This window comes from Atractosteus spatula, chromosome 15, assembly GCF_055471065.1.
Source record: "Atractosteus spatula isolate fAtrSpa1 chromosome 15, fAtrSpa1.hap1, whole genome shotgun sequence".
Lineage (NCBI taxonomy): Eukaryota > Metazoa > Chordata > Actinopteri > Semionotiformes > Lepisosteidae > Atractosteus > Atractosteus spatula.
Window position 1 is genome coordinate 23,476,326 of NC_142720.1, and position 26,055 is coordinate 23,502,380.

At 40.0% G+C, this 26,055-nt stretch overlaps 1 protein-coding gene across 1 annotated transcript in view; it reads left to right on the plus strand.

The window, feature by feature from the left end:
• The window catches only part of prim2 (DNA primase subunit 2), a 108,945-nt gene that overhangs the window by 53,823 nt on the left and 29,067 nt on the right, over positions 1-26,055 (plus strand). Inside the window, exons 8-10 of the mRNA XM_088934342.1 lie at positions 5,755-5,822; positions 12,356-12,428; positions 20,306-20,491. Coding sequence (XP_088790468.1) covers positions 5,755-5,822; positions 12,356-12,428; positions 20,306-20,491 — 327 coding nt within the window. The remainder of the gene's footprint in view (positions 1-5,754; positions 5,823-12,355; positions 12,429-20,305; positions 20,492-26,055) is intronic.

Below are 26,055 nucleotides of genomic sequence, written 5' to 3' on the forward strand. Positions count from 1 at the left end.
CACAGAATATATTATCATACAATACATACTCTGTAAATTAAATGACACTGCTTTCCTTATAGTCTACCTCAAATTTAACATCTATATTTGTCAAAACATGTATTCCTGAAGGATAACAATCTCTGCCTAAATCAGAAATTGCCAAATAAGGTACCTTTTTCTTTCCTTACAAAGAGCCTTCTAGCTTGAGAACCTTGGTCATTCCTTCCCTTAGTGCAAAATAAGTTGCAATAGTTTGCAACTAGCACAAATAATTCATAATTCCTTTCAGTTTTAAATTGTTTCAATACAAAATTTTAGTTTTCCTTTTAAAAAGATATGAATTTTAATATTAACATTTTGAAATCTATTACATTGACTTCTTGTTGCCTTTGCACTGATTAGCCACATATTTTAAGCATAATGTATTGGATGAAAACATATTTGGTTTTGGGGTATGTGGGTGAAAATGGCTTGCAAAGTCAGAATAGAAGGCAGTTTCAAATTCAGGATTTTAAAATCGGTTCTTGTCAGAATTTAAAGAAAATTTAGAAAATACTCCAAGGTGACAACTGTTGTATGACTTTTAATATCAAGTCATGATTTTTTGGATCTCAGACAAGATGTCATTTTTTTGATGAACCAATTGTTTTAGATGTTTTAAACCATCAGGAGAAATCATTTCTCCCACCCCTCTCAGTGGTATCTCCCTCATTCTACCTAAGTACCCCTAACCAGCCCCACAGCTGCAGCAGGGGCCCTGTGTGATGAGGCTTTGATTGTGCCAGCCCAGTTCTGCCTCAAAGCAGGCTATGGGTTAAGAAAGAGGAATCCACCCATCCATTTTCTAACTGCTTCTTCCAATTTAGCGTCACAGGGGAGCTGGAGCCACAGAGCAAAAAAATAAAAATTCAAACGAGATGTTCACTTTTAATAAGGAGACTGGTGTCGGAAATGAGTCGGGGGGATGAGTTCATCTCTTCAGGTCGTCAGCCACCTGTTTAAAAGTATGAAAGGCTGTGCGCTGTGAGGGTATGTAAAGAAGAGAACATCTCAAAACCGAGATTGGAAGTAAGCCAGCTTTTTCACTGCAGAATATGAGAGAGTACTGAAATGTTTGGAAATAGAGTTGAGCCAGGGATTGGAAGATATTGTCACAAACCGTATAACGCTACATCGCCTGTGTAGCAAATACATAGAGTATGATTAACATGGATTGGGATGAAAGTGGGTAATTGAGCAGGAGCCTGCGCTGTAGATTCCAAAGACAGTCTACAGAGATCTACAATCTACAGAGACAAAGTGGGCTTCCTGGATGAACACCTGCCCAGTGTGACAGTGGGGTGACCGTATACAATTTTAATGAAGGGATCCAAAACCATACAGTATATTGCAGAGCCAGTAAGATATTCCCACGCAAGCAGTGTTGTCTGTAGTGTCTTTAATAAGCCTGCCTGATTGCAGTAAACTCATTTTGTCATATAAGGCTCTTGCCAGCATTAAAGCATCTTTGCATACAGATTGGTGCAGAGAAGTAAATCACAGAGAGAGAGAAATAGTGTTCTGGAGGTGTCCTTAATTCAATCCACATGTCACTTGCACAAAGGGAGGGATATTTAATTTTTTCCTAATAGGGATATAACAGCAGTCTTGACATTACTCCCAAATATGCCCTTTTCCTTTTCCTTCCTATGTCATGTCAAGCAAAAGTGGACATAATTATTGCCATATATTATCCCTGGTGTGAGTGTGAGTGGGTGTGTGAGATCAAGCTGAGTATCTGAACTGTGCAGTTTACAGTATAGTATGCATAGCATGAAGTTTAACTTCATGGGATCTGACAGTAGGAATAATAGTAAAATGTACATTGTCGCCGAGTCCCAGAACTTGTAAGTAGCTTGGTCCACTGCCACTTAAATACTAATTCTGCCTGAGTCTATGTACAAGGAATGAAGCATGTTGTCTGTGGAATGAGTTTAATTATTGTCATACAAGGTTGTTTTTCAAATCTGTGACCTCAGAAAAGATGATATTGTTGAGCATGCTCTAAAGAATTCCAACTTGGTTTCCAGTTCAATAATTTTCCTAAGATGAGGTTTATGCAATTTTGAGGCAAATACTATAGTTATCTGTAATAACAGCTTTGATTGCATCCCACAGAAATTAGGGTTATTGACTGAGCCACATTTAATATAATGAAATTCCTGCAATTTAGATTGCAAATGCCAATCTGAAAAGTCTCATTTTGTAGTGGTGGTGTATTGAAATACCAGAACACAATAATTTATTAGTTAAAACATCTGCAAAACTCTGTGATCTGATAGTGACTTGGTTAGCATCTCCACGGCATCTCCACGTTGTACATCACACATCGCAGTGTGATTTATGTCTGCCTAAAACCAAAGTGAATTTTCTGACTGAAGGATTAAACTGAGGCCATATCTTTACCACACCGAGATCAGGCATAATGGCATTATTTTGCAGTGATGTAGATGCCTGAACCTGGGCATTGGTCTTTGTTGCCCTCAGCTCTGCCAAAAGTAATATCAAAGTCAGTTCATTCCAGGAATGTGGACAGGAAACATTCATGCCTGACATGTCCTGACACCAAAACGCAAGCCCCATTTTCACATCCAGCCAGCTTCCAAAAAGAACCGTCTGTCCTGGAGGAGAGTCCTGAAAATAAACACTCAGGATTGGTCACGGCTTCCTGGAGATTCATATACTATACATGTCCATATATCCTAAGTGTCTTCAGTAAATAAGTCATGTTGTGCCAGATTACTGCTCTCCAACAAGATCATCCTGTTCCAACCCCTCCAGTGAGGCCCACAGTTTGAATATTGTCCTTTTGCTGAAGAGCTATCCTTTGCATGTTTATGTTCTCAGGTATGGTGACAAATTGGGAGGTCACAACACTATTTCATTATCACACAGCTGCACTTTCTGATACACAGACAGGATTGGCAGTGTTGTCCTTTCGTTCAGATCAAGAGAACCAAATTCTTTCGAATTTTTCTTCTGCTGAAGAGGAAAGGGGAGATTGGATAAGATCTCATCCAGACCAGGCTTAAAATATAATAAGTTCATCGATGGCGAGAGGGATCTGTAGTAGGTGCTCCCGCCTTGTGCTTAGTTGCTGGTGCACCAGTCATCTGGTCTCTAAATGTGTTCATGCTTGAGTAATAGTGTCTTCACACAGGTGGCTTCTTGAGAGGTCAGCATCCATCATTCATAAACCAGTGGAGATGGCAAACATATTGTGTGTGCAACAGTGTGAAACACACATCAATCTCCAGAGGGCAAGGGTCACAAATGTGGACCTTTTGAGACTGAAGCCCTGATTGTCAAAATAATGTGAGCATAGAGGGAGCGTATATACTGTTAGCTGTGCGCATGCATTTCTACATATGTGTGTGTAAAGTCTGTACACATCGTCGTCATGGTCTTCATTGTTTCATGGATGGCATGATAAGAGCTGTTACATCACCTTCTATGCAGAGAGTGAGATCTTGATTCAATATAGGCCTTATCCCTGTCTGTATCTGTTCCTGGCCTACTTAATATGTAGTTTTACCTTTTCTGAATTACCTTATTCAGGTAAGAGAACATAGGAATTACTACTAATTTTGATTTTCAGACACTAAACTGCACAGCAGCCTTAGTGAGCTCAGAGCCTGGTCTCTGTTGAATGTATAAAAAGTGGAATTCTGCATACGCATTTAGTACACATTGAGTCCTGGGTTTTTCCTGGTTTGTCTGCTTTCTAAAACTGTCAGTCATTGGGGGCCTTTGACAAGCAGGATATGGATGTTATTTTAATTCTTCTCCCTGTTGTAATTTCATACTCAGATAGGGAAGTTGGAGCCAATTGCCTTGGTAATGAAGCTGCTAACGGTTCTGTTTCAGGTCAGCTAGAGATGTCTTCAGTTTTAGTTGGCACACTGGGCCCATGTGGCCTGACCTCCAATGGCGGTTCAGGTATCTGGTCCATGTACTTCTTGTTTCTCAGTAATTAGGTAGGTCAGCAACATCACCCCAGTAAAGTAATGACTTCCTCCTACATTTGTGCCTTTGTGATTTGCATGCATTTTAATGATTTTCCTATGCAATTTGAGGACAGGACGTGCAGGAGTGAGTGTTTCATTACAGAGTGTGAAATTGGCAAGAGCTGCCCATCCAACTGTGGATTTTTCTTCTTTAAATGTTCTAAATGATGGTAGCAAGGGCTGATGAACTACAGATCCATTGACTTTGTTCTAAAATTACTCTAGGAGGTTGTACATACAGCTCTAATCAGATGGGTTTCATTTCTAATGAGGGTTTTGTTTTTTAAGGTGTCTGTGGTAATAGTTTAGCCTGTAAAGCTCAGAGGAAAGACTTTTTGCAGCTACATAATGGCACTGTGTTGCATAACAGAATTTGAAGGTATTAAGAGTACAGTTACTGTAAGTGAATAAAATATGTACTCGAAAACTCAGTTCAAATTTTCTCCTCACTTGTTGCTCAAAGCTGCTTTACCAAAGGAGTACAAGTACAAGGAATTTTATATTTTGTATTTCCTTTTTAATTTAAGGATGTCTGAACTGTCTGTAGTAACAGCTATTGTTTTAAACTGTTCCATAGCTCAAAGATCTGAATTTCCTCAAGCTGCATGCCACTGAGAGAGCTCTTCTGCCAAGTCAGCATTTTCCTCTAAGATTTTTATTTTAGAGCAAAACCTTCTTTGCTTTAACTACAGTAAGCTCTAACTTGGCAATCATTAATCCTCTGCGATGAGACCAGCCTCCTGTGCACTACTTACCACTCTGCTGTTTCAATAATTTGATCCTGTTTTAAACGTAGAACCTCTTCATTATGGTCCCCGTTTTCTTTCAGTTATTGATGCCTTATCATAGGTGAGGAGTTATTGATGGTCTAATTGCTTAAACGAGTCTCGTTTCTCTGCAGAAGGGCCAAACCCTGCTTTAATTGGTTTTAAGGTTTTACAGTCACAAATTAAAATGGTAGTTTGCCCATTTAATTTTTCTTTACAGGGTTTTTTCAATTATAAAGTGTAATAATTTCAGACGACAGATTGTATAACTTTCAAATGAGAAATTGAGAACTAAATCAGAACTAAAAGCATTTCATGATTAAGAAAATATTTTGGAAGTGTGCGATCATATACGCTACCCCTGTTACACTCGCACGCAGGGCTAGCATGACTTGAACCGCTCAGGGTGTAGCCCATTGATTTTCTGCAAGGGGCCCTAGTGAAAAGACTTATTTTTTCTTTAAAGGCTTCTGAAGTCTACGTCTTCTGTGAAGCCTCTAACACGTACATTTACAAGATCTGTGGGACATAATCCCATTCTTTAACAAGGAAGAAAAGTATCTCATTACTTGTGTTTCTGTCTGCTATGATCCTGCAGGCATTTGTTGTGGATTGTACTCTGTGGAAGAACATGCTACACTGTTTTGTCGTGTTGAAACCACTTGGGAAAAAAATCTGCTGGAAAAATCGTAAAAAATGTTCTTTCTCTACAGTGTATAGATACAGCACAACAGCTTAGGGCTCTGTGTTAAGTGATAAGTGATTAGATACACATTTGATCTTTAAAATTGTTTTTCAGTGTTTATTGAATATTGAATATCGATTTCTGGTGGTTCAGCTGAATTTTTTTTCACCCAAATTTCAGAGCGTAACCTCGGTTCAACAAGAGATGCCTGTTTTATTTTTGTGGTAACGAGACGGCTGTCTGATTCAGCTCATTGGTGTGTCTTTGTCTCTAGCTGACGGCGCGCTCCCTGCCTGTGCTGCAGTCTGATGAGAGGCTCCAGCCCCTGCTTAGCCATCTCAGGTAATTCTGCTCCTCTTCCTCCGCCAGCTGCACGCCTTTATAAAGCCACGAGAACATCGGCTGCAGATGCTGCCAGTTTTCTATTGAACGGTTTCGCCGACACATTTCTAACGTCAGCCCTGCCTAATGGAAAAGCCGATGCCTGTCCAGGGATTGGTGACATGGAGAGAGAGAGAGACATATTTTTTATTAAAGTCCTGCTCTCATGTCTAGACAGTATTTTTCAGAACAAAAGGGAAAAAAACACAGAATAGTGTTGAAAGTCATTGAGGTACACACAGCATGCAGACGGCATGTGATTTTATCCTCAGAAGTTTAAAACAATATTTTAGTGGAGGAGATAGTTATTTTTATAATCATAAATCTGAGGTTTTTATATTTTACCCTCAGAAAGCAGTTATTCTTTTCCAGTGTGTAGCCAGGAGCTCAAGGTTGCTCTTATGAGTGGTTTCTAAACCCCTGTTGTTGACAGCTGTACTAGACCACTGAATAGAGCTGTGCCAGCTTGAGACATCTTTAGCTGCACTGCTGTGATTGGGTGGATCTCTGAAGAGAGTCTTACTTGCAAGGCCAGGTACCTCTAGGTCATTCTCGACAATGACGTTACTGAGAATGGCTCAATAGATATATATACTGCACACCAGGGGAAACCTATCGCATAGAAAGGCTTCACATTTACACAGTTATTATATGGAAAATGACACTCTTTTGTGTAATACCGTACATGCACTGACGGTTTGTTAAACAACAGGAACATTTCAAGGGGGGTCTATTGTGCATGTTACAAGCTCCCTGTGCGTGCTTTCACCGTTGGAGGCACTGCGAGCTGTACATCTGCAACACTTACAGGCGCTGACTTGTAGTATTTAATCCCTTATTCTAATGGAACCAGGAGAAGCATGTGCCTGTTCAACAGTCTCTGAACCCTGGATGCCACACATCATACCTGTTCACCCCACACATGTGCATTGGGGCTCATATCTAGCAAGTAGGGTGCAAATGTCACATTATCTCACAAGAAAGCACAGGCGGCGTGTGGAAGCACATCAGGACTTTTTTCTAAAACCATACATATGAACAGTCTCTTTTGCTGTTCAGTATATACTGTATACAATGCCCTGCAAAAAGTATTATAGTGAAGTTGTCTGTTATTCTTGTAATTCAAGGGATATATATTTGTGATCATGAGATTAATATGAATAAGTGCAGTTGTTCCATAATTCTGTGCATACATTTTATCATATTATAACAGTATTCTTTGTCGTCAACGCAGTGATTTTAAGTAGGAATTGGGACAATTCAGAGAGTATAACTCAGTGTTTTGTTGTATAGCCCTTTGAGAATGACTTGACCAGTCTAGAATTTCCACATTTTCTTACTGATGAAATCTTTAGTTCCATTGGACATACTTTTGATACTTATGATGTATGGTGAAGTAATGCCCAATAAGTATGCAAACATTTCCTTCTGCACACGCACACAAAATGTTTCTGTAAACGTGTGAAATCTGTTTCCATCAGTGATAAAGATGAGTGAGGTAGTTACTGTATGCTTGTCCAGGCCATGCTTCACAGATGAGGGGCTGCTCCTTGAAGCATCTGTAGTTCTTTCCAGCACTTTAGTCAATCGTGGTCTCATAAGTCCAGTTAGTTTCAAAGTTCTCTTGGCCCATCTTTGTACTTCTGATCAGATCCTGAATTATGTATCATATTGTATTAATCATATTAATCTCATGGTCACAAGTACACATTTCGCCAAAATATGAATTTTGAATTTGCTTTTCCAATACTGTTGGACAACACTGTATATTAAGTTTGCTCAACATTTCAGACTTCAGTATTGTAACCAATTGATAATTATCTTTTAACATTTCCAAACTGTTTAAAGTTAATGTGTCTTTACTCATTGCTGATTACATGTGCCACTTGAAGTTTCTGCTAGTAAAAGAAGCATCATTTAGGAGCTGCATTGAGAGCTGTGGTTACCTGCCTACGTTACACAGCCTGCTCGTGATTTTAAGCCAAATGCACAAGGCCGCTCCTTATTTGCAGTGGACTTATTTAGGGAAAACTAACAGGGAATGGCCCTATTACAGGTAGCTACAGTTTTTGGAATTCATCATTCCCCATTCTGCAATGCATATGTCATCAACAGACAAGCAACATTTCATCATTTTCATCATCCCACAATGTGAGGTATCAGAATCTTTAATTCTCATTTTCATGGTTGTTACTGTCACCCTTTGCCCCAACTTGACAGACCGCTGTAACCCATCAGAGGCCAGTGTTTACTGCTGTGTGGTGTCACGTTGTAAAGCCACTGTCACTTTGTTGGTCTGTGTGCTTAACAGACCTGAGTGGATTCCTTTCCACCGTGGCTGGTACATCTGGCAGCAGTGGAATGTGTTTTTTTCGCTAGGCAGTTGGTTTGGAGTGGGGTGCCATCATCTGGGAACATTGATAGTAGACATTTTGCCTTTTAACCAGATGAACAAGCTCAGGAGGGAGATATCTTAGCCAGCATTGTGGTGGTAATGCCCTGTGACCAGTATGTGCTGGCACCAGTAATTGCTGGTCATCATCACCTTGTTTTGGAGTAGTGGAGTACTGACTCTTTTCCAGGATGATGATGACAGCTAACACACTGTAAGGTGTGACTATTCCTGGCACAGAGCAACATTCCCACAGTGTGCTAGCATGCACTTTGCCTAGCTCTGAATCCTGTTTAGCATTTCTGGGACAGAATAGTGTGACTGGTTGAAAGGGTTCAGTGTGTCTAATAACAGATGGCCATCTTACAGCAGCCAGTAGTGAACAGCTAGAGTAGTTTGGGATATGTCTATATTACAACCTGTTTCTGTCAAGGCCTGAAGTGGTGTACACTTGTCACTAATCCATAGTTTGATTTTGTAAAATGTGGTCATATTGGGCAACCCCCACTAGAGCAATTAAAACTAAATCCATAGTGTGCTGCTTACGGAACACTAATAATTTGGATATGGTATCAAAATGTGCTTTGTGGATTGGAAAAAATGGCATTTCTCAAGAGCTATATTGCTTCCAAAAAATAATATATAGTATGTACATACTTTGTATGCATACAAAAGTTCTTAAAATACCCCAACAGTATGTATACTGTAAAATTAATGTTACTTTAAACAAATTTAATATTGAGAATGGGCCTTCAAGTGCAGTTGTTTCATTGGTCCTTGATATGTTGTGACTGTACACATTCATGCTTTCTGTTTGGTAAGACGTGATGGGCATATGTGATTGCTATCCTCCCATGTGTCTGTACTTTATTTCTCTTTTATCATCATTCAGGTTCCTCAATTATTTTCATAACTAAAATCCCATAGATTGCAGAGAGAAACTTATTAAGCCATAACTTTTTCCCATCCTTACCTTAGCCCCCCTGTACTGGCACGTGACACCACAGTTCTAGCGTCTGCCTTGGAGCTGGACAGAGCTCTCTCTCTGATCGTGCTCAATCCTGTTGCTGCCTGCCCACCAGCAGGGGGTGCTGGAGCGCAATGAGCTGGTGATCCCAGCTGTTTACTCATTCGTGTCACTCAGAGCTTCCATCTGCTGCTGCTGCAAATTCCTGACCAAATTCCCTGTGCTGAGTCTATATAAGACTCATGCTGCACCGTGATCACAGGATGGGACCGAAAGGGACATGTTGGAATCCCTTTTCAATTGGAAAGGTGTTTCGCTTATCATAACCATCCAGTCTTGCTCATGTGAGGATATTTGCACTGCATTCGCACAAAAAAGAGTAATAATAAAGACATTCTCAAAGGACTTCAGTACAAGTGGATGGGGACTTTATTCCAAATGCCCATTCTTAATTGGATGCATTTACAGAGACTGCAGGAGCAATAGGGTACGATTCACTGCTGTGTTCCTGAGTCATGTTTGCTGGGGCAGCACGATAAAGCGATGTTAAATGCCGTCCTGTGCTTCTGAAAGAAACAAGCATCCCCTAATGCCAGACTCTTTTGCATCAAAAAGACAGTGAGAGGGATTAAGCTCCAAGCGGTTTCTGGCCACAGCTTGCCTCAGAAGAAGGAGCGCACAGCTAAGCGGGCCCTGTGATGTACACAGTGTGGCTCAGTCTGGCATTCATCTTCGAAGTCAGGGAGGATAAAGTCGTACAATGTGTCGATGTGTCAGTCACAGTTATAAAAAGGATCTTGTTGTTCTGTAAGAATTTCAGATTAGAGTGGTTATCTTATTTCTTGGTCTAAAAACCGTGTCAAAAAATAGAAAAACTGAAAAAATAATAACTTCTTCATTCGTTATACCTGTTTCAGGTATGTAAAATGTTGAGAGGGCTGAAAAGGGTAATCCAGTGGTTAGTGAACAGTGAACCGAGAGCCAGAGGATGTGCATTTAGGCTTTAGAACGGGGTAAAAGGTCTCAAGACAATGGTGGTTTTCTAGAACAACCTGTCCCACAGTGTAGACACTGATCCATGAGATGACAGGATACTCCATTTACAAGCTTCCAGCTGCCAAAGTCATTATTTTTTAGATTTAACATTAAAAATGTGAAATAACTGATAGTTTTGTATTTGTAACATTTTATTTTCCATGGGTAATCACTGTTTGTGAATACTGTGACCCTCTTTACTGACCTGCTTACTTTCTGAACTGCCGTCTTCTGACCTAGAAAAACCCATTAACTGAGTCACCCATGTTAATGGGTAATTAGCAGGTTGAAGTGGCAAGTCCATGTCGCACACAATGTGCTGAGAAGGTGAGGAGCAAACCTGGCTGTAACACATCAGTGAATATTAATGAAGTCTGATCCCTGGTGCAGAACAGTACATCAACAAACAAAACAAATGATCATGTCCCATTTAAGATTCTGGCTTTGAGTGAAATAACATATCTTCTATAGTGGAGTGTGGAATTGTCATTATAGAACAATTATAGACCATTGGCTATTTGGAATGTCAGCTTATTCCACACAGAGCTTTAATCATTTCACTGAGCCAACCACCAGCATGTTCAAACAGGGCACTAATTACTCTGCTGATGAGCCTGTGAACTTATTCTGACCAAGTCTTTAATTATTTAATGAAAACTGTTTAGTTCAGGTTAATTAAGAGCCAATTTCATTACTAGAACCAAGGTGTCAACAGTACAGCTGCTGAAAAGACTTGCAGCTCTTTGTTTCGGTAACATGAGACTCTGTGAGTTTTAAAAATTTAGGCTATAACAGGCCAGTAATGTGTGAGTTTGTCGTGAAACGTAAAATTCAGATCAGGTCACCTTGTTACAAAATGATATGCTCTGAAGTCATTTCTATGCGATTTTACAAAACACTTTTAAGGCACTGAATCTCTAGTCTTGAGCAGAGGAGGTTGAGCACTCACTACTAGTATTTAGTATCTTGAAAGGTACAGACAAAAGAAACCTGGTGGGCCAATAATAAAAGTCTTCAGAACACAGCTGAAAACTCATTTTCTGTTTCGTTTCTTGTCGAGCTGGTTTTCTTCTGAACTTTTTGTGTTCAGTGCCATTACCTAGAGCTTTAAGAATTCCAGCAGACAGAGGCTTCTGAAGTAGCTCGGCACATAAAAAGGTTACAGACCAAGGAGGCCACCATGATCATCGTGGCTGTTTGCCTGCTATGAGCTAATGGATCTGAGGGACTCATCCAGCTGGTTTTTGAAATAAGACGGCATATCAGCTTCAACAGCATGGCTAGGCAGCTTGTCACTAGTGTATGAGAGAAAGCAAAGTACATCGATGTTTCTTATGCTTGAGTGCATAACTCTTCAGAACCGTGGTTGTGTGATGCTAATTCACTTCTTATGTACCCTTGCTGGCAGCTGGTTTAGAGACGTCTGTTCAAGAGCTTATTTAATCTGGGAACATGGGAAGTAACAGCCTAGACTGGAAATACAGTATATCATACAGCATGCATGTGACAAGAAACAAAAAAGCACGGAAAGTTTAAAGGGACTTTAATGGAAGTCTACCTTGAACATTTAAATAGTTTTGAACTTTTCCCCCCTTTCATTGGACAATCAAAAAAGCAACACAAGTTCTTAAGACGTTGTGCTTGTCATGCGATAATGCATTATCTCTACATTCATTACCAAATTGCACGTGACATGCTGCTTTCACTCCAGGACACAGCTGTCTATGATGTGTCAGATCCTCTGGGATCACTCAGTGCCATAAGAACAGCAAATGTTCCCAACTCTATTAAATCCATTAACACAACTGTATTTAAGCAAATGTCTGACAAGGGTGTTGATTGCTTCAGGAAAATTCATGCACATTGTCAGAAATCCTCTGGTATCCCAGCTTTTGAATGAATGGTGTCAAGGCTGGTTGAACCATCAGTGGGGAAAAGCAAGTGTATCCTGACAAGCAGAACAATGTGGTCTGCATATGCTTTGCAGATAATATACTGGGTGATAATGACAAAATAGGTGATTGGAATAGCATACTGCAAAGTACCTACTGCAGGTAGGTTAATTTTCCAAGCTTAAATTTGTTTGTTTTTTCTTTTCAGCCATGCTTATGTTGGACAAGATTACAGCATTCAGAAGAATATTGGAAAAGTGTCCCTGGAGCAGATAGATTCAGTATGTATAACGTCTAAGCTTATCATTGTGTCTGGTCCATCAGGTGCTACAGTCTCATGAAAACCTGTCTCCTTGATAAGTTCATGTCATTTTGCCCAAGTTCTCAAAATAAGCCTCAGAAATCAGTAACCACAGTTAAATATGGATATATACTGTAACAGTGTAGAGTATGGACTTGGGGTGTCTGAATGGTAGTGAGACAGGCCATTTATTTCATGAAGATCTAAGCTTCAATAAGCTGCTGATTGTTCAGAAAGTGAGGGGATAAATTATGGATCATAGCACTTCTTTGTACCAATTATTCCTGATATGGAATGTAGTGATTGTAATGTAATATAATGACACGCAAGAGGGCTGTGGAAGCCTTCGCTTTTGTAGTCGTTAGACACCGCATTCTCCCAAAGCCGTTGTTAGGGCTCTGTTCTGAGGAAGGGAGCACAGAGCTGACACAGAGCTGACGCAGAGCAGCGCCCAGCCGGTGCTCTTCCACCGGTACCTGTCTTGTGTCAAGCAAGGCTAGCATTGTGAGGAAGTCCACGTGGCAGGCTGGGTTCAAACGCAGGACCCCAGCTATTCCAGGGAACACAGCAGCGGGCTCTGTTTCAGGGGTCTCTTGAGCTGGCCTTGAGCTTAGAGGTTGGCACGGATTAGCTTTTACTCCATTTTAGGGCAGGGTTAACACAATCAAGAATCAGCATCATTTTGATCGTTCTGTGCAGACTTTTGCTTACACTGCAGCTCCAGCTCCAGCAACGCTTGTACTGTATATCCAAAGCCATTTAAGGCATTCTACATTTTAAATTATTTCAGCACTGGCTGCTGTTTTCATTAATTGGTCCATTGCCTAATGCAAATTTTGTCCTTCAAATTTGCATTAATTCCCTATAGGATTGAATGTATTTCACTGCAAAGTCTTTTCAATGCAAAAGCAGCTTATCCAGTTTTTATGCTTTTTGTCCAGTTTAAAAAAAACAAAACTACTCATAATCAGGAGCACACAACTTTGTATAATGTTTTGTTTCAGTGCCCTTTGTAAAGGAAAGCTTCACATTAAAACAGATGTGATTTAAGGGGATTTAATGAGATATAGTCAGGCTGTAACCACTTTTTCAATGTACTTTTATAGAGTTAATTGTGTGGGTAGAAGCAGCTTTTTGAAGACATTATTGAAGACAGGTTTACAATTTCCACACATGTAGCCAGCACTTCTAAAGAAAAGGTGACAGGACACGTGAGAGGTTGGCTTCATTTAAGATAACACCTTGGTTATACATTACGGAGGTTTTAAATTAAAGAAGTGGGTTTCCAGGTCTTTTCTGCTGATTGCTGTTGTTAACTGCTTGCTAGTTTTTTACTTATTTTTTGCCATGAAATTATTTGTAACCTGGTGTGGTTTTGTAACAGATGGGGGGACTTTTTGACAATTATTTGTGCCATATTTCCCATCTCAATGGCGAGCCTCGACTTATTAACAGGGTTTGTTGATTGCCAAGATGTTTGCCTTCTTTGTTGACTTCCTAAAATCAACCAAACAGTCTTGCTCTGCTACTTCTGGAGCTGTGAGTCATCATAATTCTCTGTTGAGTCCTTAGCAGTGTGGTGGTAGATCTGTTTTTCAGGTCTTAATTGTCAGAACAAGTCACCCTAGGCTAGGTAAGTGTCCTAGGCTCTTTGAAAGCAGGGTAGCACTCAGATTTTCTTGTAATGATCCTCACAGCTTTGAAAGAATTCTTTCAAAGAGGCTTTCTGTTCCTTAATATGTAAACCTTTATTTTTTTAAAGATAAATTAATTTATATTCTACCTACTAGATGGAATCTAAGGGATTTGATGTAAAAAAGGACATCTTAATGTAACATTTGGTGTGGTTACACTTATTATGGACACTGTTACCTTGACAAAAATTGCAAAGTCTTATTTTCTGTGCTTTTAAGCTTGATAGTCCACATTTGTATTCCACATTCTTGAATTGAAAGCATTACCATTAAAGAAAGAAAAATGGGCTAGCCATCTCAAAATTAATCTGTTTCTCATGTATTGTATCAAAACTGGTCTACTTCCACAGTGGGATTGCTTTACATTAACAAAGAGAACATGTGTTAGCTGTATACCACACAACATAAGGGACCCCACGATAAGCACACGGGCGAACATTTCCCCTTGAAAAAATAAGATAGAGAAGGTAATCTTTTAGGTAATTCAGTTATTGTTTGAAAGTTATTTTTGCATTCAAGTTAAATTATACTGAAGAGACTGAAGGCTACTCAACTGGCCTCAGTTTTTATTTTAATTGTATTGAGAGAAGACATGAGTACATTGAGCATGTGCTATAAAAGTTCTAATTTTAAAGAAAGAAGCATTAACATGATCCTACATCTTTGAAATAAACTAACTCATTTAGAGACATTAATGAGAAAGCTTTGAAAAGAATGGCACTTCAATTACTGCAGTTTTATTTTTACTAACATTTAGTGGGAGGCTATATTCATTTGCTAATGTGCTCAAGTTTCCAGTATTACTACCTGTTCCCAGAGAATAAACAAAATGAAATGCATGTACTGTATGCCATGTCAGGTGGGCTTCTTCGAATCGCATAGCTCTAAAACCTGATTGTGCAGCACAACTGACAGCAATTGGCCTGACACAGATTAATTTAGTTTTCAAGGAGTCTATAAATTGTTCCCATGAATTACTGTTGACTTCTGCAGTTGCTGTTTTATTAAGGCATGTACTGTATATATCCAGTCGGTGCCATTTTCCGGTAGTGATGAAAGAGAATGTAAGTTTTTTTCTTTTTCTTCAGGACCATTCTTGTGGTCCTGGGATTGTGCTTCTAGAGCTCGTAGACACATGCTCAAGATCTAGGGTTTGTTTGAGCCAGGTTCTGTAAACCAGGCTCTGTAATCTTAAATACTAATGTTTTACAGGCTGGAGGATTTTCTACAGATATCAGAGCATTTAATGAGCCATGGGATCGTTCTTTTGAATCAGTAAATCTCCATTGGTTTGAATTAAAAGTGATGTATAAACATCTGTAAGGTCTCTTAGTCAGGCACCGAGTTTCAGGAAAAGATTCAACCATGAAGTTCAAGAAGCTTTCAAAACAATACAGGGATAAAGTTATGGGAAAAACGCAGATCAAGAGAAGGGTATAAAAGACATTTCAAAATGAATCAATGCCCTTTTAAAAACGTGAAGTTAACCATTAAAAGTGGGTAGTGTATTGTACCACCTAGAAACTGCCTAGTTTGCCTTCGGGAAATCACCACAGGGCTAACAGCAGCTTTGGAGGAGCTCCAGGGCTGATATAGGAGAGAGTGCCCATGAGTCGTCAATGTCCTGGTCACTCCATAAAGCTGGCCTGTGTGGCAGAGTAGCAAACCCCTCTGCTAAATAAATGGTTTAGAAATGTATCACTGTTTGTGCATTATTTGTTTTAAACAGAATATATGCAGAATTTAAACTTTGGATGTTGATTTATGTTTTTGGCATCATTACAATAAATTGATCATCCGTGACTGACGGTGTGGCTCATGCGATGTTCAGTGTTGTGTAAATATGAAGTTGACTCATTAGTGAGGAGCTCATTGGACACAGAATAACACGATTTGAGCTGTTTGTCAAGCCCGGGGAGTGTGACAGCTCTGGAGCTTCCAGTGGTGACCATGCACCCTGCTAGTCTGTGACTTTTACACTAGACTCCGGATATGTTTGTTCAATAAAACGTTAGTGCACCTTCTTACTAAAAAAATGGTAATTTTCCTCATAATAACTTTGTGAATTATACATTATATTTAAATTTCAAATGTTAATGAACATGTTTAGACTTGGAGATCTACATTAATTCATTTTTCCTGAGCTTAGGCACTGACAGCTGGTATTTTACATTTGTACATGAGGTTTTAAAAAATGAAGTTTCTTTTTGTACACTTGGCTCCAAAATTATTATTTTTTTATGTTCGATGGTATCGGCATATTGAGTCCACATTACAGACTGGTATGAGACTTGCTCAGCTGCCTATGGGGAACAAAGGCATCAGGGTGTGTTGTGGTTGTTTCTCCTTCCTTTGACATTGACATGTCCCAGATAAAGTACAGTGTCATTAAAGTGCGTTCTCATGATTTCTCTTTGGTGTTTGAACGGATGCTCTTCTAATGACGACAGAGAAACAAATCACTGCACAGTGATTAGCTTTGTGAGCTGCGTGCTCTGTGGTGCTAAGTAGTTTAAAAATTTTGTTGGAACTGACAGACTTGTCTTCATGGAAACTCAAGAATAGCAGAAGTTTTGAGTAACACTTTAAAGGTTCAGAAACTGTACTGTGAGCCTGTGCAGTAAGTATGTAAAGGGCTCCAAGGGCAAATTCCTGGTTACTATACAATAAAAGCAGGTCTTGTTTAAGTGTGTTTAGAGTAAATTCATTTTGTGTTGCTATTGTAGCCATTCTCACAATTCAGCGATGTCTGTCAATGCCATGTGTCAGTCAGTCCTTGCTCGTTTCAGCACAAGGAAACCTACTGCTTGGAGTGTGTGTAGAAGTATGGCCTGGAACAGCAATAAGGGGCTGTGATTCAACAGGGGCATTAGATCTCTTGGAGGCTGGAAACAGTGAAAATATTCTCTAATTGTAAGAGTAAACTTCTAAATGTTTCAAAAGGTATCAGCTTGAAGCAAATCTAACACAAAGAGAAATTCCGTATTGTATGTATACCGTTAAAGTACTGAGGACAGTTGTCGCGGTCAGATTCTAATTCTTTATGTGCTGCTGGTGAATGACCTTCAGATGGATTGTTGGTATTGTATTTAGATCACAAAGCAATATTGATTCAGTAAATTAGTAATTAAATCCCCAATACATTTCGCATATATGTGTGTGAAACCAGGAATTTCACATTTAATATTCATGTCATGTAGGATTATAATTCAGTGCTCTCCAGAACTTCTAAGGCAGTGAAATCTAAACTGGAATTTTCACTATGAGTTCTAAAAATTAAAACTATTCAGTTTAATTCTACACTCTTGACTCAGATGCATAGTGTTGGGCCTCTTTATTTTGAAGAAGCAGATATATTGGAATATCGGCTGTTGTTGGTGGGGTGTCAGCTGTTGGTTAATAAGGCACACATAAGAGCCATGAACCAAGCCGTTTTGCTTTGACTTTAGTGTTTTGAATCTGTTAAAAGCCAAAGTGAAAACCAAAAGTTAAAGAAAAAGCCAGCACTTCTGAAGCTGGAAGAAACTCATTCAGAACTGCAGCACAGAAATTGAGCTTATCAGATCAACAATTGAAACACACTGAATGGAGATACCTCAGGTATAATTATGAATCAGTAAAAGCCCACAGGCGACAAAAAAACAACAGTATTACAGTACATACCACATGATGCAACCTTCTCAGCACTAGGAGCAGAAAAGCCAGGATAGAATTTGCTTGGAATTACTCAAATAGGCCAGAGTTTTGCAACACAGTTCTGTGGACAGGTGAGACCAGGATACATGTTTACCATTTAAGTGATGGAAAGGTTAATGTGTGGAGAAGGGAACCGCAGATGCTCCAGAGAACAGCATCTCATCTGTGAAGCATGGTGGAGGTCATGTCATGGCCTGGGCACGCCTGGCTGCCTCACTCATCTTTATTGCTCTGGAACGGGCTCGTTTGTTTTTATTGGTGATGACACTAATGTTAGCAACGGCAGAATACATTCAGAAGTTTATAGAAACACTTTGTCAGCTTATGTGGCGGATAAAGTCTTTCATTCATATTGGCAGCACTTTACTGGCATGACAATAATCCAGAACACTCAGTCATTGTAACCGAGTCATTCAGATGGCGGAAGGCAGAACATCGTTTACTGACCAAGTTAACCTCCAGATTTAAATCCAACTGAGCATACATTTTACAAGTTGAGGTGGGGAGCTGCGTCAGCATGCGTAGGCTGCAAAGGAACAAGTAACAGGTTTATTCCATGCTGAAAAAAAGAAGAAAGAAAACAACGTTTTGGCCGTGGGGCCTTCTTCAGGTGTGAGCACCTTCATACATTTTGCAAGCTGAGGATACTGAAGTCTGAACTCCCTAGGAATAGGCAAAAGCCCAAAGCTGCTACAGCAAAGGATGTGCAAGAGATCTCAAATGATTATACAAAGGCTTTTGAGAGCTAGATGGTTCTCAAACTTCATGCAGTTGTGGCTTAAATGAATATACAACCAATAACAGACTCTTAAAGTCCTTAAAGTGAAGTTTTAGTGCTTAGTCACTTGAAATCACTGGGTTGGACTCAGAGTAAGTTGTTGTTCTCTTATTATCAAATGGATGCAAGGAACTACCCTAAAAATAAAATACTGTACTTATACTTCATATTGATCTCATGATCGCACACAAAGTGCCTTAAACATTAACAGGTTTTGACTTTGTTGTACTAATACTATTGCAGAGGACACTATATAACCTTTAGTGGTGGTCTTTACTTTCAAGTACCCACTACATGTCACTTAATTGGCTTTTATACAGCTCTCATTGGATCTTCAAATCCATTTTTCAGAATTTAAACTTTTATCCCTTCTTCATTTTTTTTTCCAGCAACCTGTACCTGAGCACTGCTTGACCATGTTGTCCAAGTAAGACACAGGGTTTTTATAGTGTGTCTGCCCAGCTATGCAACAGTCCATATCAGTCCACTGAGGTCCAGCAAAAGACTTGACTGAAGGATTATTATGCAATGAATGAATCAGTCTTCACAGGAAGGTGAAATACATGTTTAAATTCCCAGAGTTCTTTGTGGCCAGGGAACCAGGGAATTGGTTTTTTTTAATGAGATAAATAGCTTTGTCAAACTTTGAAGTTTTCATTAGCTTTTTACATTTTGGACATTTATGCTTGACCTGTTTCTTCTCTGTACTACATAATAAGTTTTGTAATTAAAGTGAACACTATAGCCTTGTAATGATCTCTAATGTAGTCCAGCTCATGCCTTGTGTGTGTAACCTGCAGGTGTGGGTGAGCTGGGAGTCCATGTGGGCTGTTGGACATCCTGAGCTGCTCTTCTCTTTGTTGCCCATATGCATTCTCTTATCCTGGGGAAAAACATTCATGTACTGTACATCATGATTGGTCTCCTCTTAAAACAAGACTTTTACTAAATAATGGAGAACAGGTGTTTCCTACCATTGTATTATTTAGGAATATTTCATTGATGATTAAGGATACATGGACTGAATACTTCATATTCCTGTATCACTCTTATTGAATGTCTTCAGGTGGCAACATGACAGGTTTAGCAGGGGCCTAGTTCAGACAGAACCCTTTATTTAGGATTTTGACAGCCCTCCTAAAATAACTCTGAAGGACAAGATGACTGCAGGCTGTTGAATATTTTCCATCTGTGCCCCTGTAAGGCAGATGTTTCTTTTTTGGTGGGTACTTTTAATTGGATTTATGTACAAAAAGATGTTGGCATATTTAAAAAAAAGTCAGTATGTTAAGAGAAGAAAAATAGAGAAGAGCGAAGGAAGCCGGCGAGAGGCTGTAAGGAGAGAGTGCGAGAGTCATCACAGACTTGACATGGATCTGTGCATTGCGGTTTATGACGTGAAAAGATATAAAGGAAACCCATTATGGGAGTGCTGGGGATTAGACGTGGCCACCAGAACTTTAAAAAGTTGCTTAGTTTTACAGAGCATGTCTGCATTACCGCACCAAAGCTTCCTCTGTCATTACGATTGCGTGTCTGCGTGTCTGCGTGTCTGCGTGTCTGCGTGTCTGCGTGTCTGCGTGTCTGCGTGTCTGCGTGTCTGCGGAGAGCTTGTGGGGGTGTGTGTGTGTGTGAGCCCGGGGTCTGGAGAGCTTGTGCCTGACCGCGACTCTCCCTCCTGCTCCCCAGCTGTCCACCAGCTCGTTCCCGCTGTGCATGCGCCATCTGCACAGGGCCCTGCGAGAGCAGCACCACCTGCGGCACGGCGGCCGCATGCAGTACGGCCTCTTCCTCAAGGGCATCGGGCTGACGCTGGAGCAGGCCCTGCAGTTCTGGAGGGCGGAGTTCATCAAGGGCAAAGTGGACGCCGACAAGGTAACGCTGGCTTCGTGTGCACCGGTGTTTTCCAGTGGTGAGGAAGACGTACAGTAACTGTGCCGTTTCCACTATGCAGTGGAACTGAATGCCGTGAAAAAGTATTGTCTGATTTCCTGCGTTGCTGCGTGTTTTTCACAGTGAATGTTATCAGGTCTTCAACCAAAACCTAATACTAGTTAACGGGTACCCTGGGTGAACAAATACTACCACTTTTTGATGCTTATTTTTAAAGAAAGTTACCCAACACCCAGTGCCCCGTGTGAAAAAGTGATTGCCCCCTTAGTCTCACTAACTGGTTAGGTCACCTTTAGAAGGAATGACTGCAACCAGACGTTTCCTGTAGTTATTGATCAGTCTCTCACCGCGCTGTGGGGGATTTTGGCTGCTCCTCCATGCAGAACTGCTTCAGCTCAGTGACATTTGTGGGTTTTCGAGCATGCACATGAGATGACCAGTGACCAGAGATAGTTTCAACATCTCTGGTCTGTGACTAGGCCATTCCAAAACTCTACATTTCTCGTCCTTCAGCCATTCCGATGTAGACTTGCTTGTATGTTTCGTATCGTTGTCTTGCTGCCTGACCCAGCTGCACTTCAGCTTCAGCTCCTGGATGGATGGCCCGGCATTCTCCTGTAGAATTCTCTAGTCAGGAGCAGAATTCATGGCTCCCTCGATGATGGCAAGTTGTCCAGGTGGTGATGCAGCAGAGCATCCCCAAGCCATGAGTCTACCAGCACCATGCTGGAGCGCTGGTATGAGGGTCTCACTGTGGAACACATGCCCGTGTCAGCCAGAGGGGGCGTGGGCAACAATGTTTTCCACACCTGAAGATTGCATGTTTGATTATCTAGCACACCAAAACACATGAAAGAAGCACCCAACTTTGGTGTCATTTTTTCCTCTCAAACCCTCCTCTATATATCATTACAACACACAAAGAGATCTGACCAAATTCACTGTGAAAAATGTGCAAATATGCAGAAAACAGAGGGGAAATATTTTTTTACAGCACTGTAAAAATGATATTTTTAGGGATATGATTTACTGTTCTACGTATTTTTTGCCATTTACAAAATTGCAGGCCAAGGATGTGTTTCTTTTCCATTTCGAGGTAAAGCCTGCATTTTGTGGGATTGTACATTAAACCCGTATCACAGGGAGAAGAGCCTTGTGACCAGGTCCTTAATACTTTGAGATCTGTTCTTACAGAAAAGAGCAATAGCTTTTTTATATTTACTATCACAAGTGCAAGAAAGTGCCTTTTCCCTGAAGATCTTGCTTGTTGCTTCCCAAAAATGGATTTCAAACTTAGTGCTTTCATACAGTGGATACACCTTCAGCTTCGGCAATTAAATGGGCTCCTGAGAGATTTTCTAATACAAAAATTGACATGCAATTAAACATTTAGGGGAAGTTTAGATTGATATCTAGGTTTTCTGATTCTGAAGATGGTAAAAGGCTGTTGTGTTTTTAATATTGGTAAAATATTGTAGTTTTTTATAGTTTGTTTTGCTTCAATATTTGTCGTTTGTGGCATTTTTTAGTCTGTGGAAAAAATAACCTGTACACTGAAGTCATCATAAAAAATAAGTTCAATTTATACAATAATCAAGTTATCAAAATTCCATATAGCCACAACTGCACTCATTACAAGTAAGGCTGAATTTGTATTCTGTAGTATTTTATAAACTACATTCTTTGAAATAAATTACTTTCAGTAATAATGGGAATATGTATTTATTCCTCCAGGGACCACATTGTTTTTTGGTGGAATTTTGAATGTCATATGTATATTGATTTTTAGAATTCTCAGTATCTCCTTGTTCTTAATTTTACAGTTTGAAAGAATGCAGTGCTTTTCTGATTTTCATGTCTATGGTACATTTAACAAGAAAATTAGATTTCTATCACCAGCTGTGCTCCTTTTTGTGTTTTGCAAATGTTTATTCCCAAATGGTTGTCATTAAAAACCCTTGATGAAGTTTCCTGTCTTCACACAAAGTGAGATGTCTGACTTTCAAAGAATTGAAATAGGCCCATGATATTTTTTTCACCTGGCAGTTGAGTTTGAGTGTAACTTTTTTTGGAGAAGCTTTTTGAATGTTGAAGCAGTGCTGACAATCGTTTTGGAATTAAAAAACACGAGCCTCGTGTTCCTAGAGCCGGGTCCTCCTGTCTTCTCAACCGCTGTCCAGCGAGACAGCTGGGACATGGAGCGTAGCCGAGTCGCGTTCACTCCAGAAAAGGATTACTAATATACAGATGGGGGTGCGTCAGTCCTGGAGGATTTGCAGGCGTGATGCAAAGGATATATTAACAATTGAAGGATCCATTTATTACACTGTAGGAGAAACATAATTCATTTACAGTCTTGTTTTGTTCATTTGTGTTTGTAGTGTAATGCGTTTCTGCAGCTGAATAATGCATGAATGTTTCGGATCACAATTTGGTTATGAGGCCCCAGTCGAATGTGTTGTTGTGTGTTGTTTTTCAGTAATCTAGAAGTCTTATTTATTCATATTTCCTTAAAGTTTATTTACACCAGCTACAGAAGGAATTTGTAGAATAAGTGTACGGTGGTAGAGTTTATTGTAGACGGTATGAGAAAGGAGCGAGGTTTGAAACCATTAATGTTTAGCTAATCGAAAGCCACAATGAACAGTTTTATTGTTTAGTCTGAGTTGTACAGTTTGTGCTTTATACACAACTTAAAATTTGTGCACCTGATGCACAATTAAGATGGATTTTGGGATCAAGCTTTAGTGGACAGTTCTGTAAATCAGGTGATATCGTCAACAGGGAATCAGTGGAGGAACAACGGACATAGATTTCAAGTGAGATAGTTCATCAACTGGAATGATTAGGTGGTCAACCAAACAGCGCTTAGTTAGCTATCTAGCTTTTAAAGGCGCTATATAAAATAAAGCTCCTTATCTTACTTTACAAATGCCAGTATTTTAGACTCTCTGTGTTCTGTGAAGGCGGTGTCCTTTTTAAAGGAGGATTTGATGTCCGTTCTAAAATACTTCATGCATGAATAGATCTGTCAAAAATGCTACATGCTCCGATTAAGACTAAACTGTGTTTCGTCTGAAGAAGGCTCCACGGCCGAAACGTTGTGTTCTCTTTCTTCTTTTTTTCAGCATGGAATAAACCTATTACTTGTTCCTTTGCAGCCTACGCATGCTGACGCAGCTCCCCATCTGAACTCCTATAAACTGTGTTTAGTTGCTTACTGGTATAACCATGTTGGTGAGTGCGCATCTGAGGTGTTGAAGATCCTATTCATAAAGGATGAGTCTGTAAAACGTCTTGGGAACCTGTGGAATTTAAAATGGGATATTCAGTGAAAAGAGTAAAATAATGCAGATTTACTTATTGCTGAAGGGTGTACCTTGGGTAATATAAACATGAAAAGCTAAATTACTTAAGCCTCATTTCACTGTTCCTTTTTAGTAATTCAGATAATGTACCCTCAAGCCTACAGACACAAAAGGGACAAATTACTATAATAATAAAACAAGACAGAGCTTCTGTCTCTTAAATGCTGTCTTCCCCTTCCACTTCTCTCCGTGCTAGACACCGTGATCGCTAAGCAGACATAAGAGTAGTAACCATGCAGATGGGGAGGAAAGAAGGGAATAAAATGGGTTAGCTTCCCATCTGACGCCTTTCCTCCAGCATTAGAGCCTGTCAGATGTAATAGTATTTTTCTTTCTAACGAGTGCCTGTAAGCTGTTCTGGTGCTGAAGCGGCGCCTCCCCCTTCTCTCCCAGCCCCATAGTGATGCTGCTGTCCTGACACAGACACCCGGGAAGACCAGAGCACAGCCGGCACTCTTTGCGTGTCTGTCCAGCAGTGCAGCGTCCAGGCCTGGAGGGGGGGGAAACGTGGCAGCCCACTGATTAACCCTTTCGCCTTGGGACACTGAAGCAGGGGTCCTTTCTTCAAAACAAAATCCCATTACAGCTGCGTGACAGTAAACAGTTGGGTGATAATGTTTGCGGACTGCTGCGTGGAACTGCAAGATGTGATTGCAGTGTGATAAATGGCTTGTCAGAGGCTGTCATTTAGGCTTCTTACTGACTACGCTGACAAAGTGAAGAGGGTGTGTTTTATGGCTTTTATTTGAAGCCTGATGAAGGCTGCATAGAGAATTTTCTTCTGTCTTTTCCTAGGATCTGAGTGGTGCCATTGTAAGTTCTCTCACAGGTATTTAAGAACAGTAATAATGGATTTCTGTAAAAAATGAGATCACTGTTAAATACCCCGCTTGTAGTCCATAATTGTATCTTTTAAAATATGCAGCAATTAAAGTTTAAATGTGTGACTCAGGCTTTTCTCTTTAATCACAGAAATTGGGTCCATCCGGTGTTTTTAAAAATGAAATTGGAAATTCCATTTTTTTCGAGCTGTAGCTCCTTTGTGAATATTTTTTTTTGGGAAAATCAGTGCACATTAGCTGCAGTGAAGGAGGAAAGGAAACCCTGATTTGATCGTTTGCAGAAACGGATTTATCACGAAGGTTGATTGTGACTGGAAATGAAAAACTTAAAAGGGGGATGGGTGGGCTGGCTTTTAATGAAGCTCGGCTTCAGGCTTCATTTTATTAAACTGTTCCCTGAAACAGCCAGTCCCCTTGTTAAGCTAAAAAAAAAGACTGATAAAATAATCATTTTATGGATACCACTGATTGAACTTGATAGATCTTTAAACATTGTGCCTGCATATCATCTGTTTTCTGTTGCTACTAGAAAATTTGAAGAGCAGTGCAGATTTCTTAAATATATTACACACACTCGTAGAAAGTGAAAAGTAATTCTAACTGAAGCAATCTGTATGCATAAGATTATGGAAAGCAGGTTTCTCTGCATTTCATACTGGTATTAAGCCTGCTTTGCAGACTGTAAGATAACGAGGGTGTAAGGTGGTGTCAGGTTTGAGAGAGTGGCTGCACTTGAGTTGCATAATCATGCTTTTCAAGGGTAACCTTGCCGGCTGCGAGTGCAGGGCAGAGCCCTGTTCATTTACAGACACTAGTCTGGGATGCAAGCAAGGGGCCAAGGATCTTAGTATGATGTATTTATCATGACGGAGACCCAGAGCTTTGTGCATCAGCGTAGCGCTCCCATCAGTATTCCAGGAGCATATGATGAGATATGGAGAGAGAGAGATAGAGCCGTATAAAACAATGTATAAACACTTGTTAGACAGATTGTGTAGACGGCTCGGTGATTTGCAAATCTTGGTCAATAAGCTTCAAGTCTTTATGAACACTGAGTGTGAACATGGATTTATTGATATGCTGCATTTATTAGACCTTTTTATTTTTTATGATTTGCGACTTGATCCCGTTAATTCAGTTTCTGGGAAATATCGTGAAGTCAGACATGGGTCACTTTGTGTTTACCATCAGCGTTTGTTTTCCTTTCTAGGAAGTCGTGTGGGCAATGTAAATGTTTATAAAATGGGGTGATTAACTTCGGAGCTTGTTGATAGTCCCATCCTTTTGTGAATCTGACAAAAGTATTTTAGTTTCTCTTTTAGAAAAGAGATCCTCA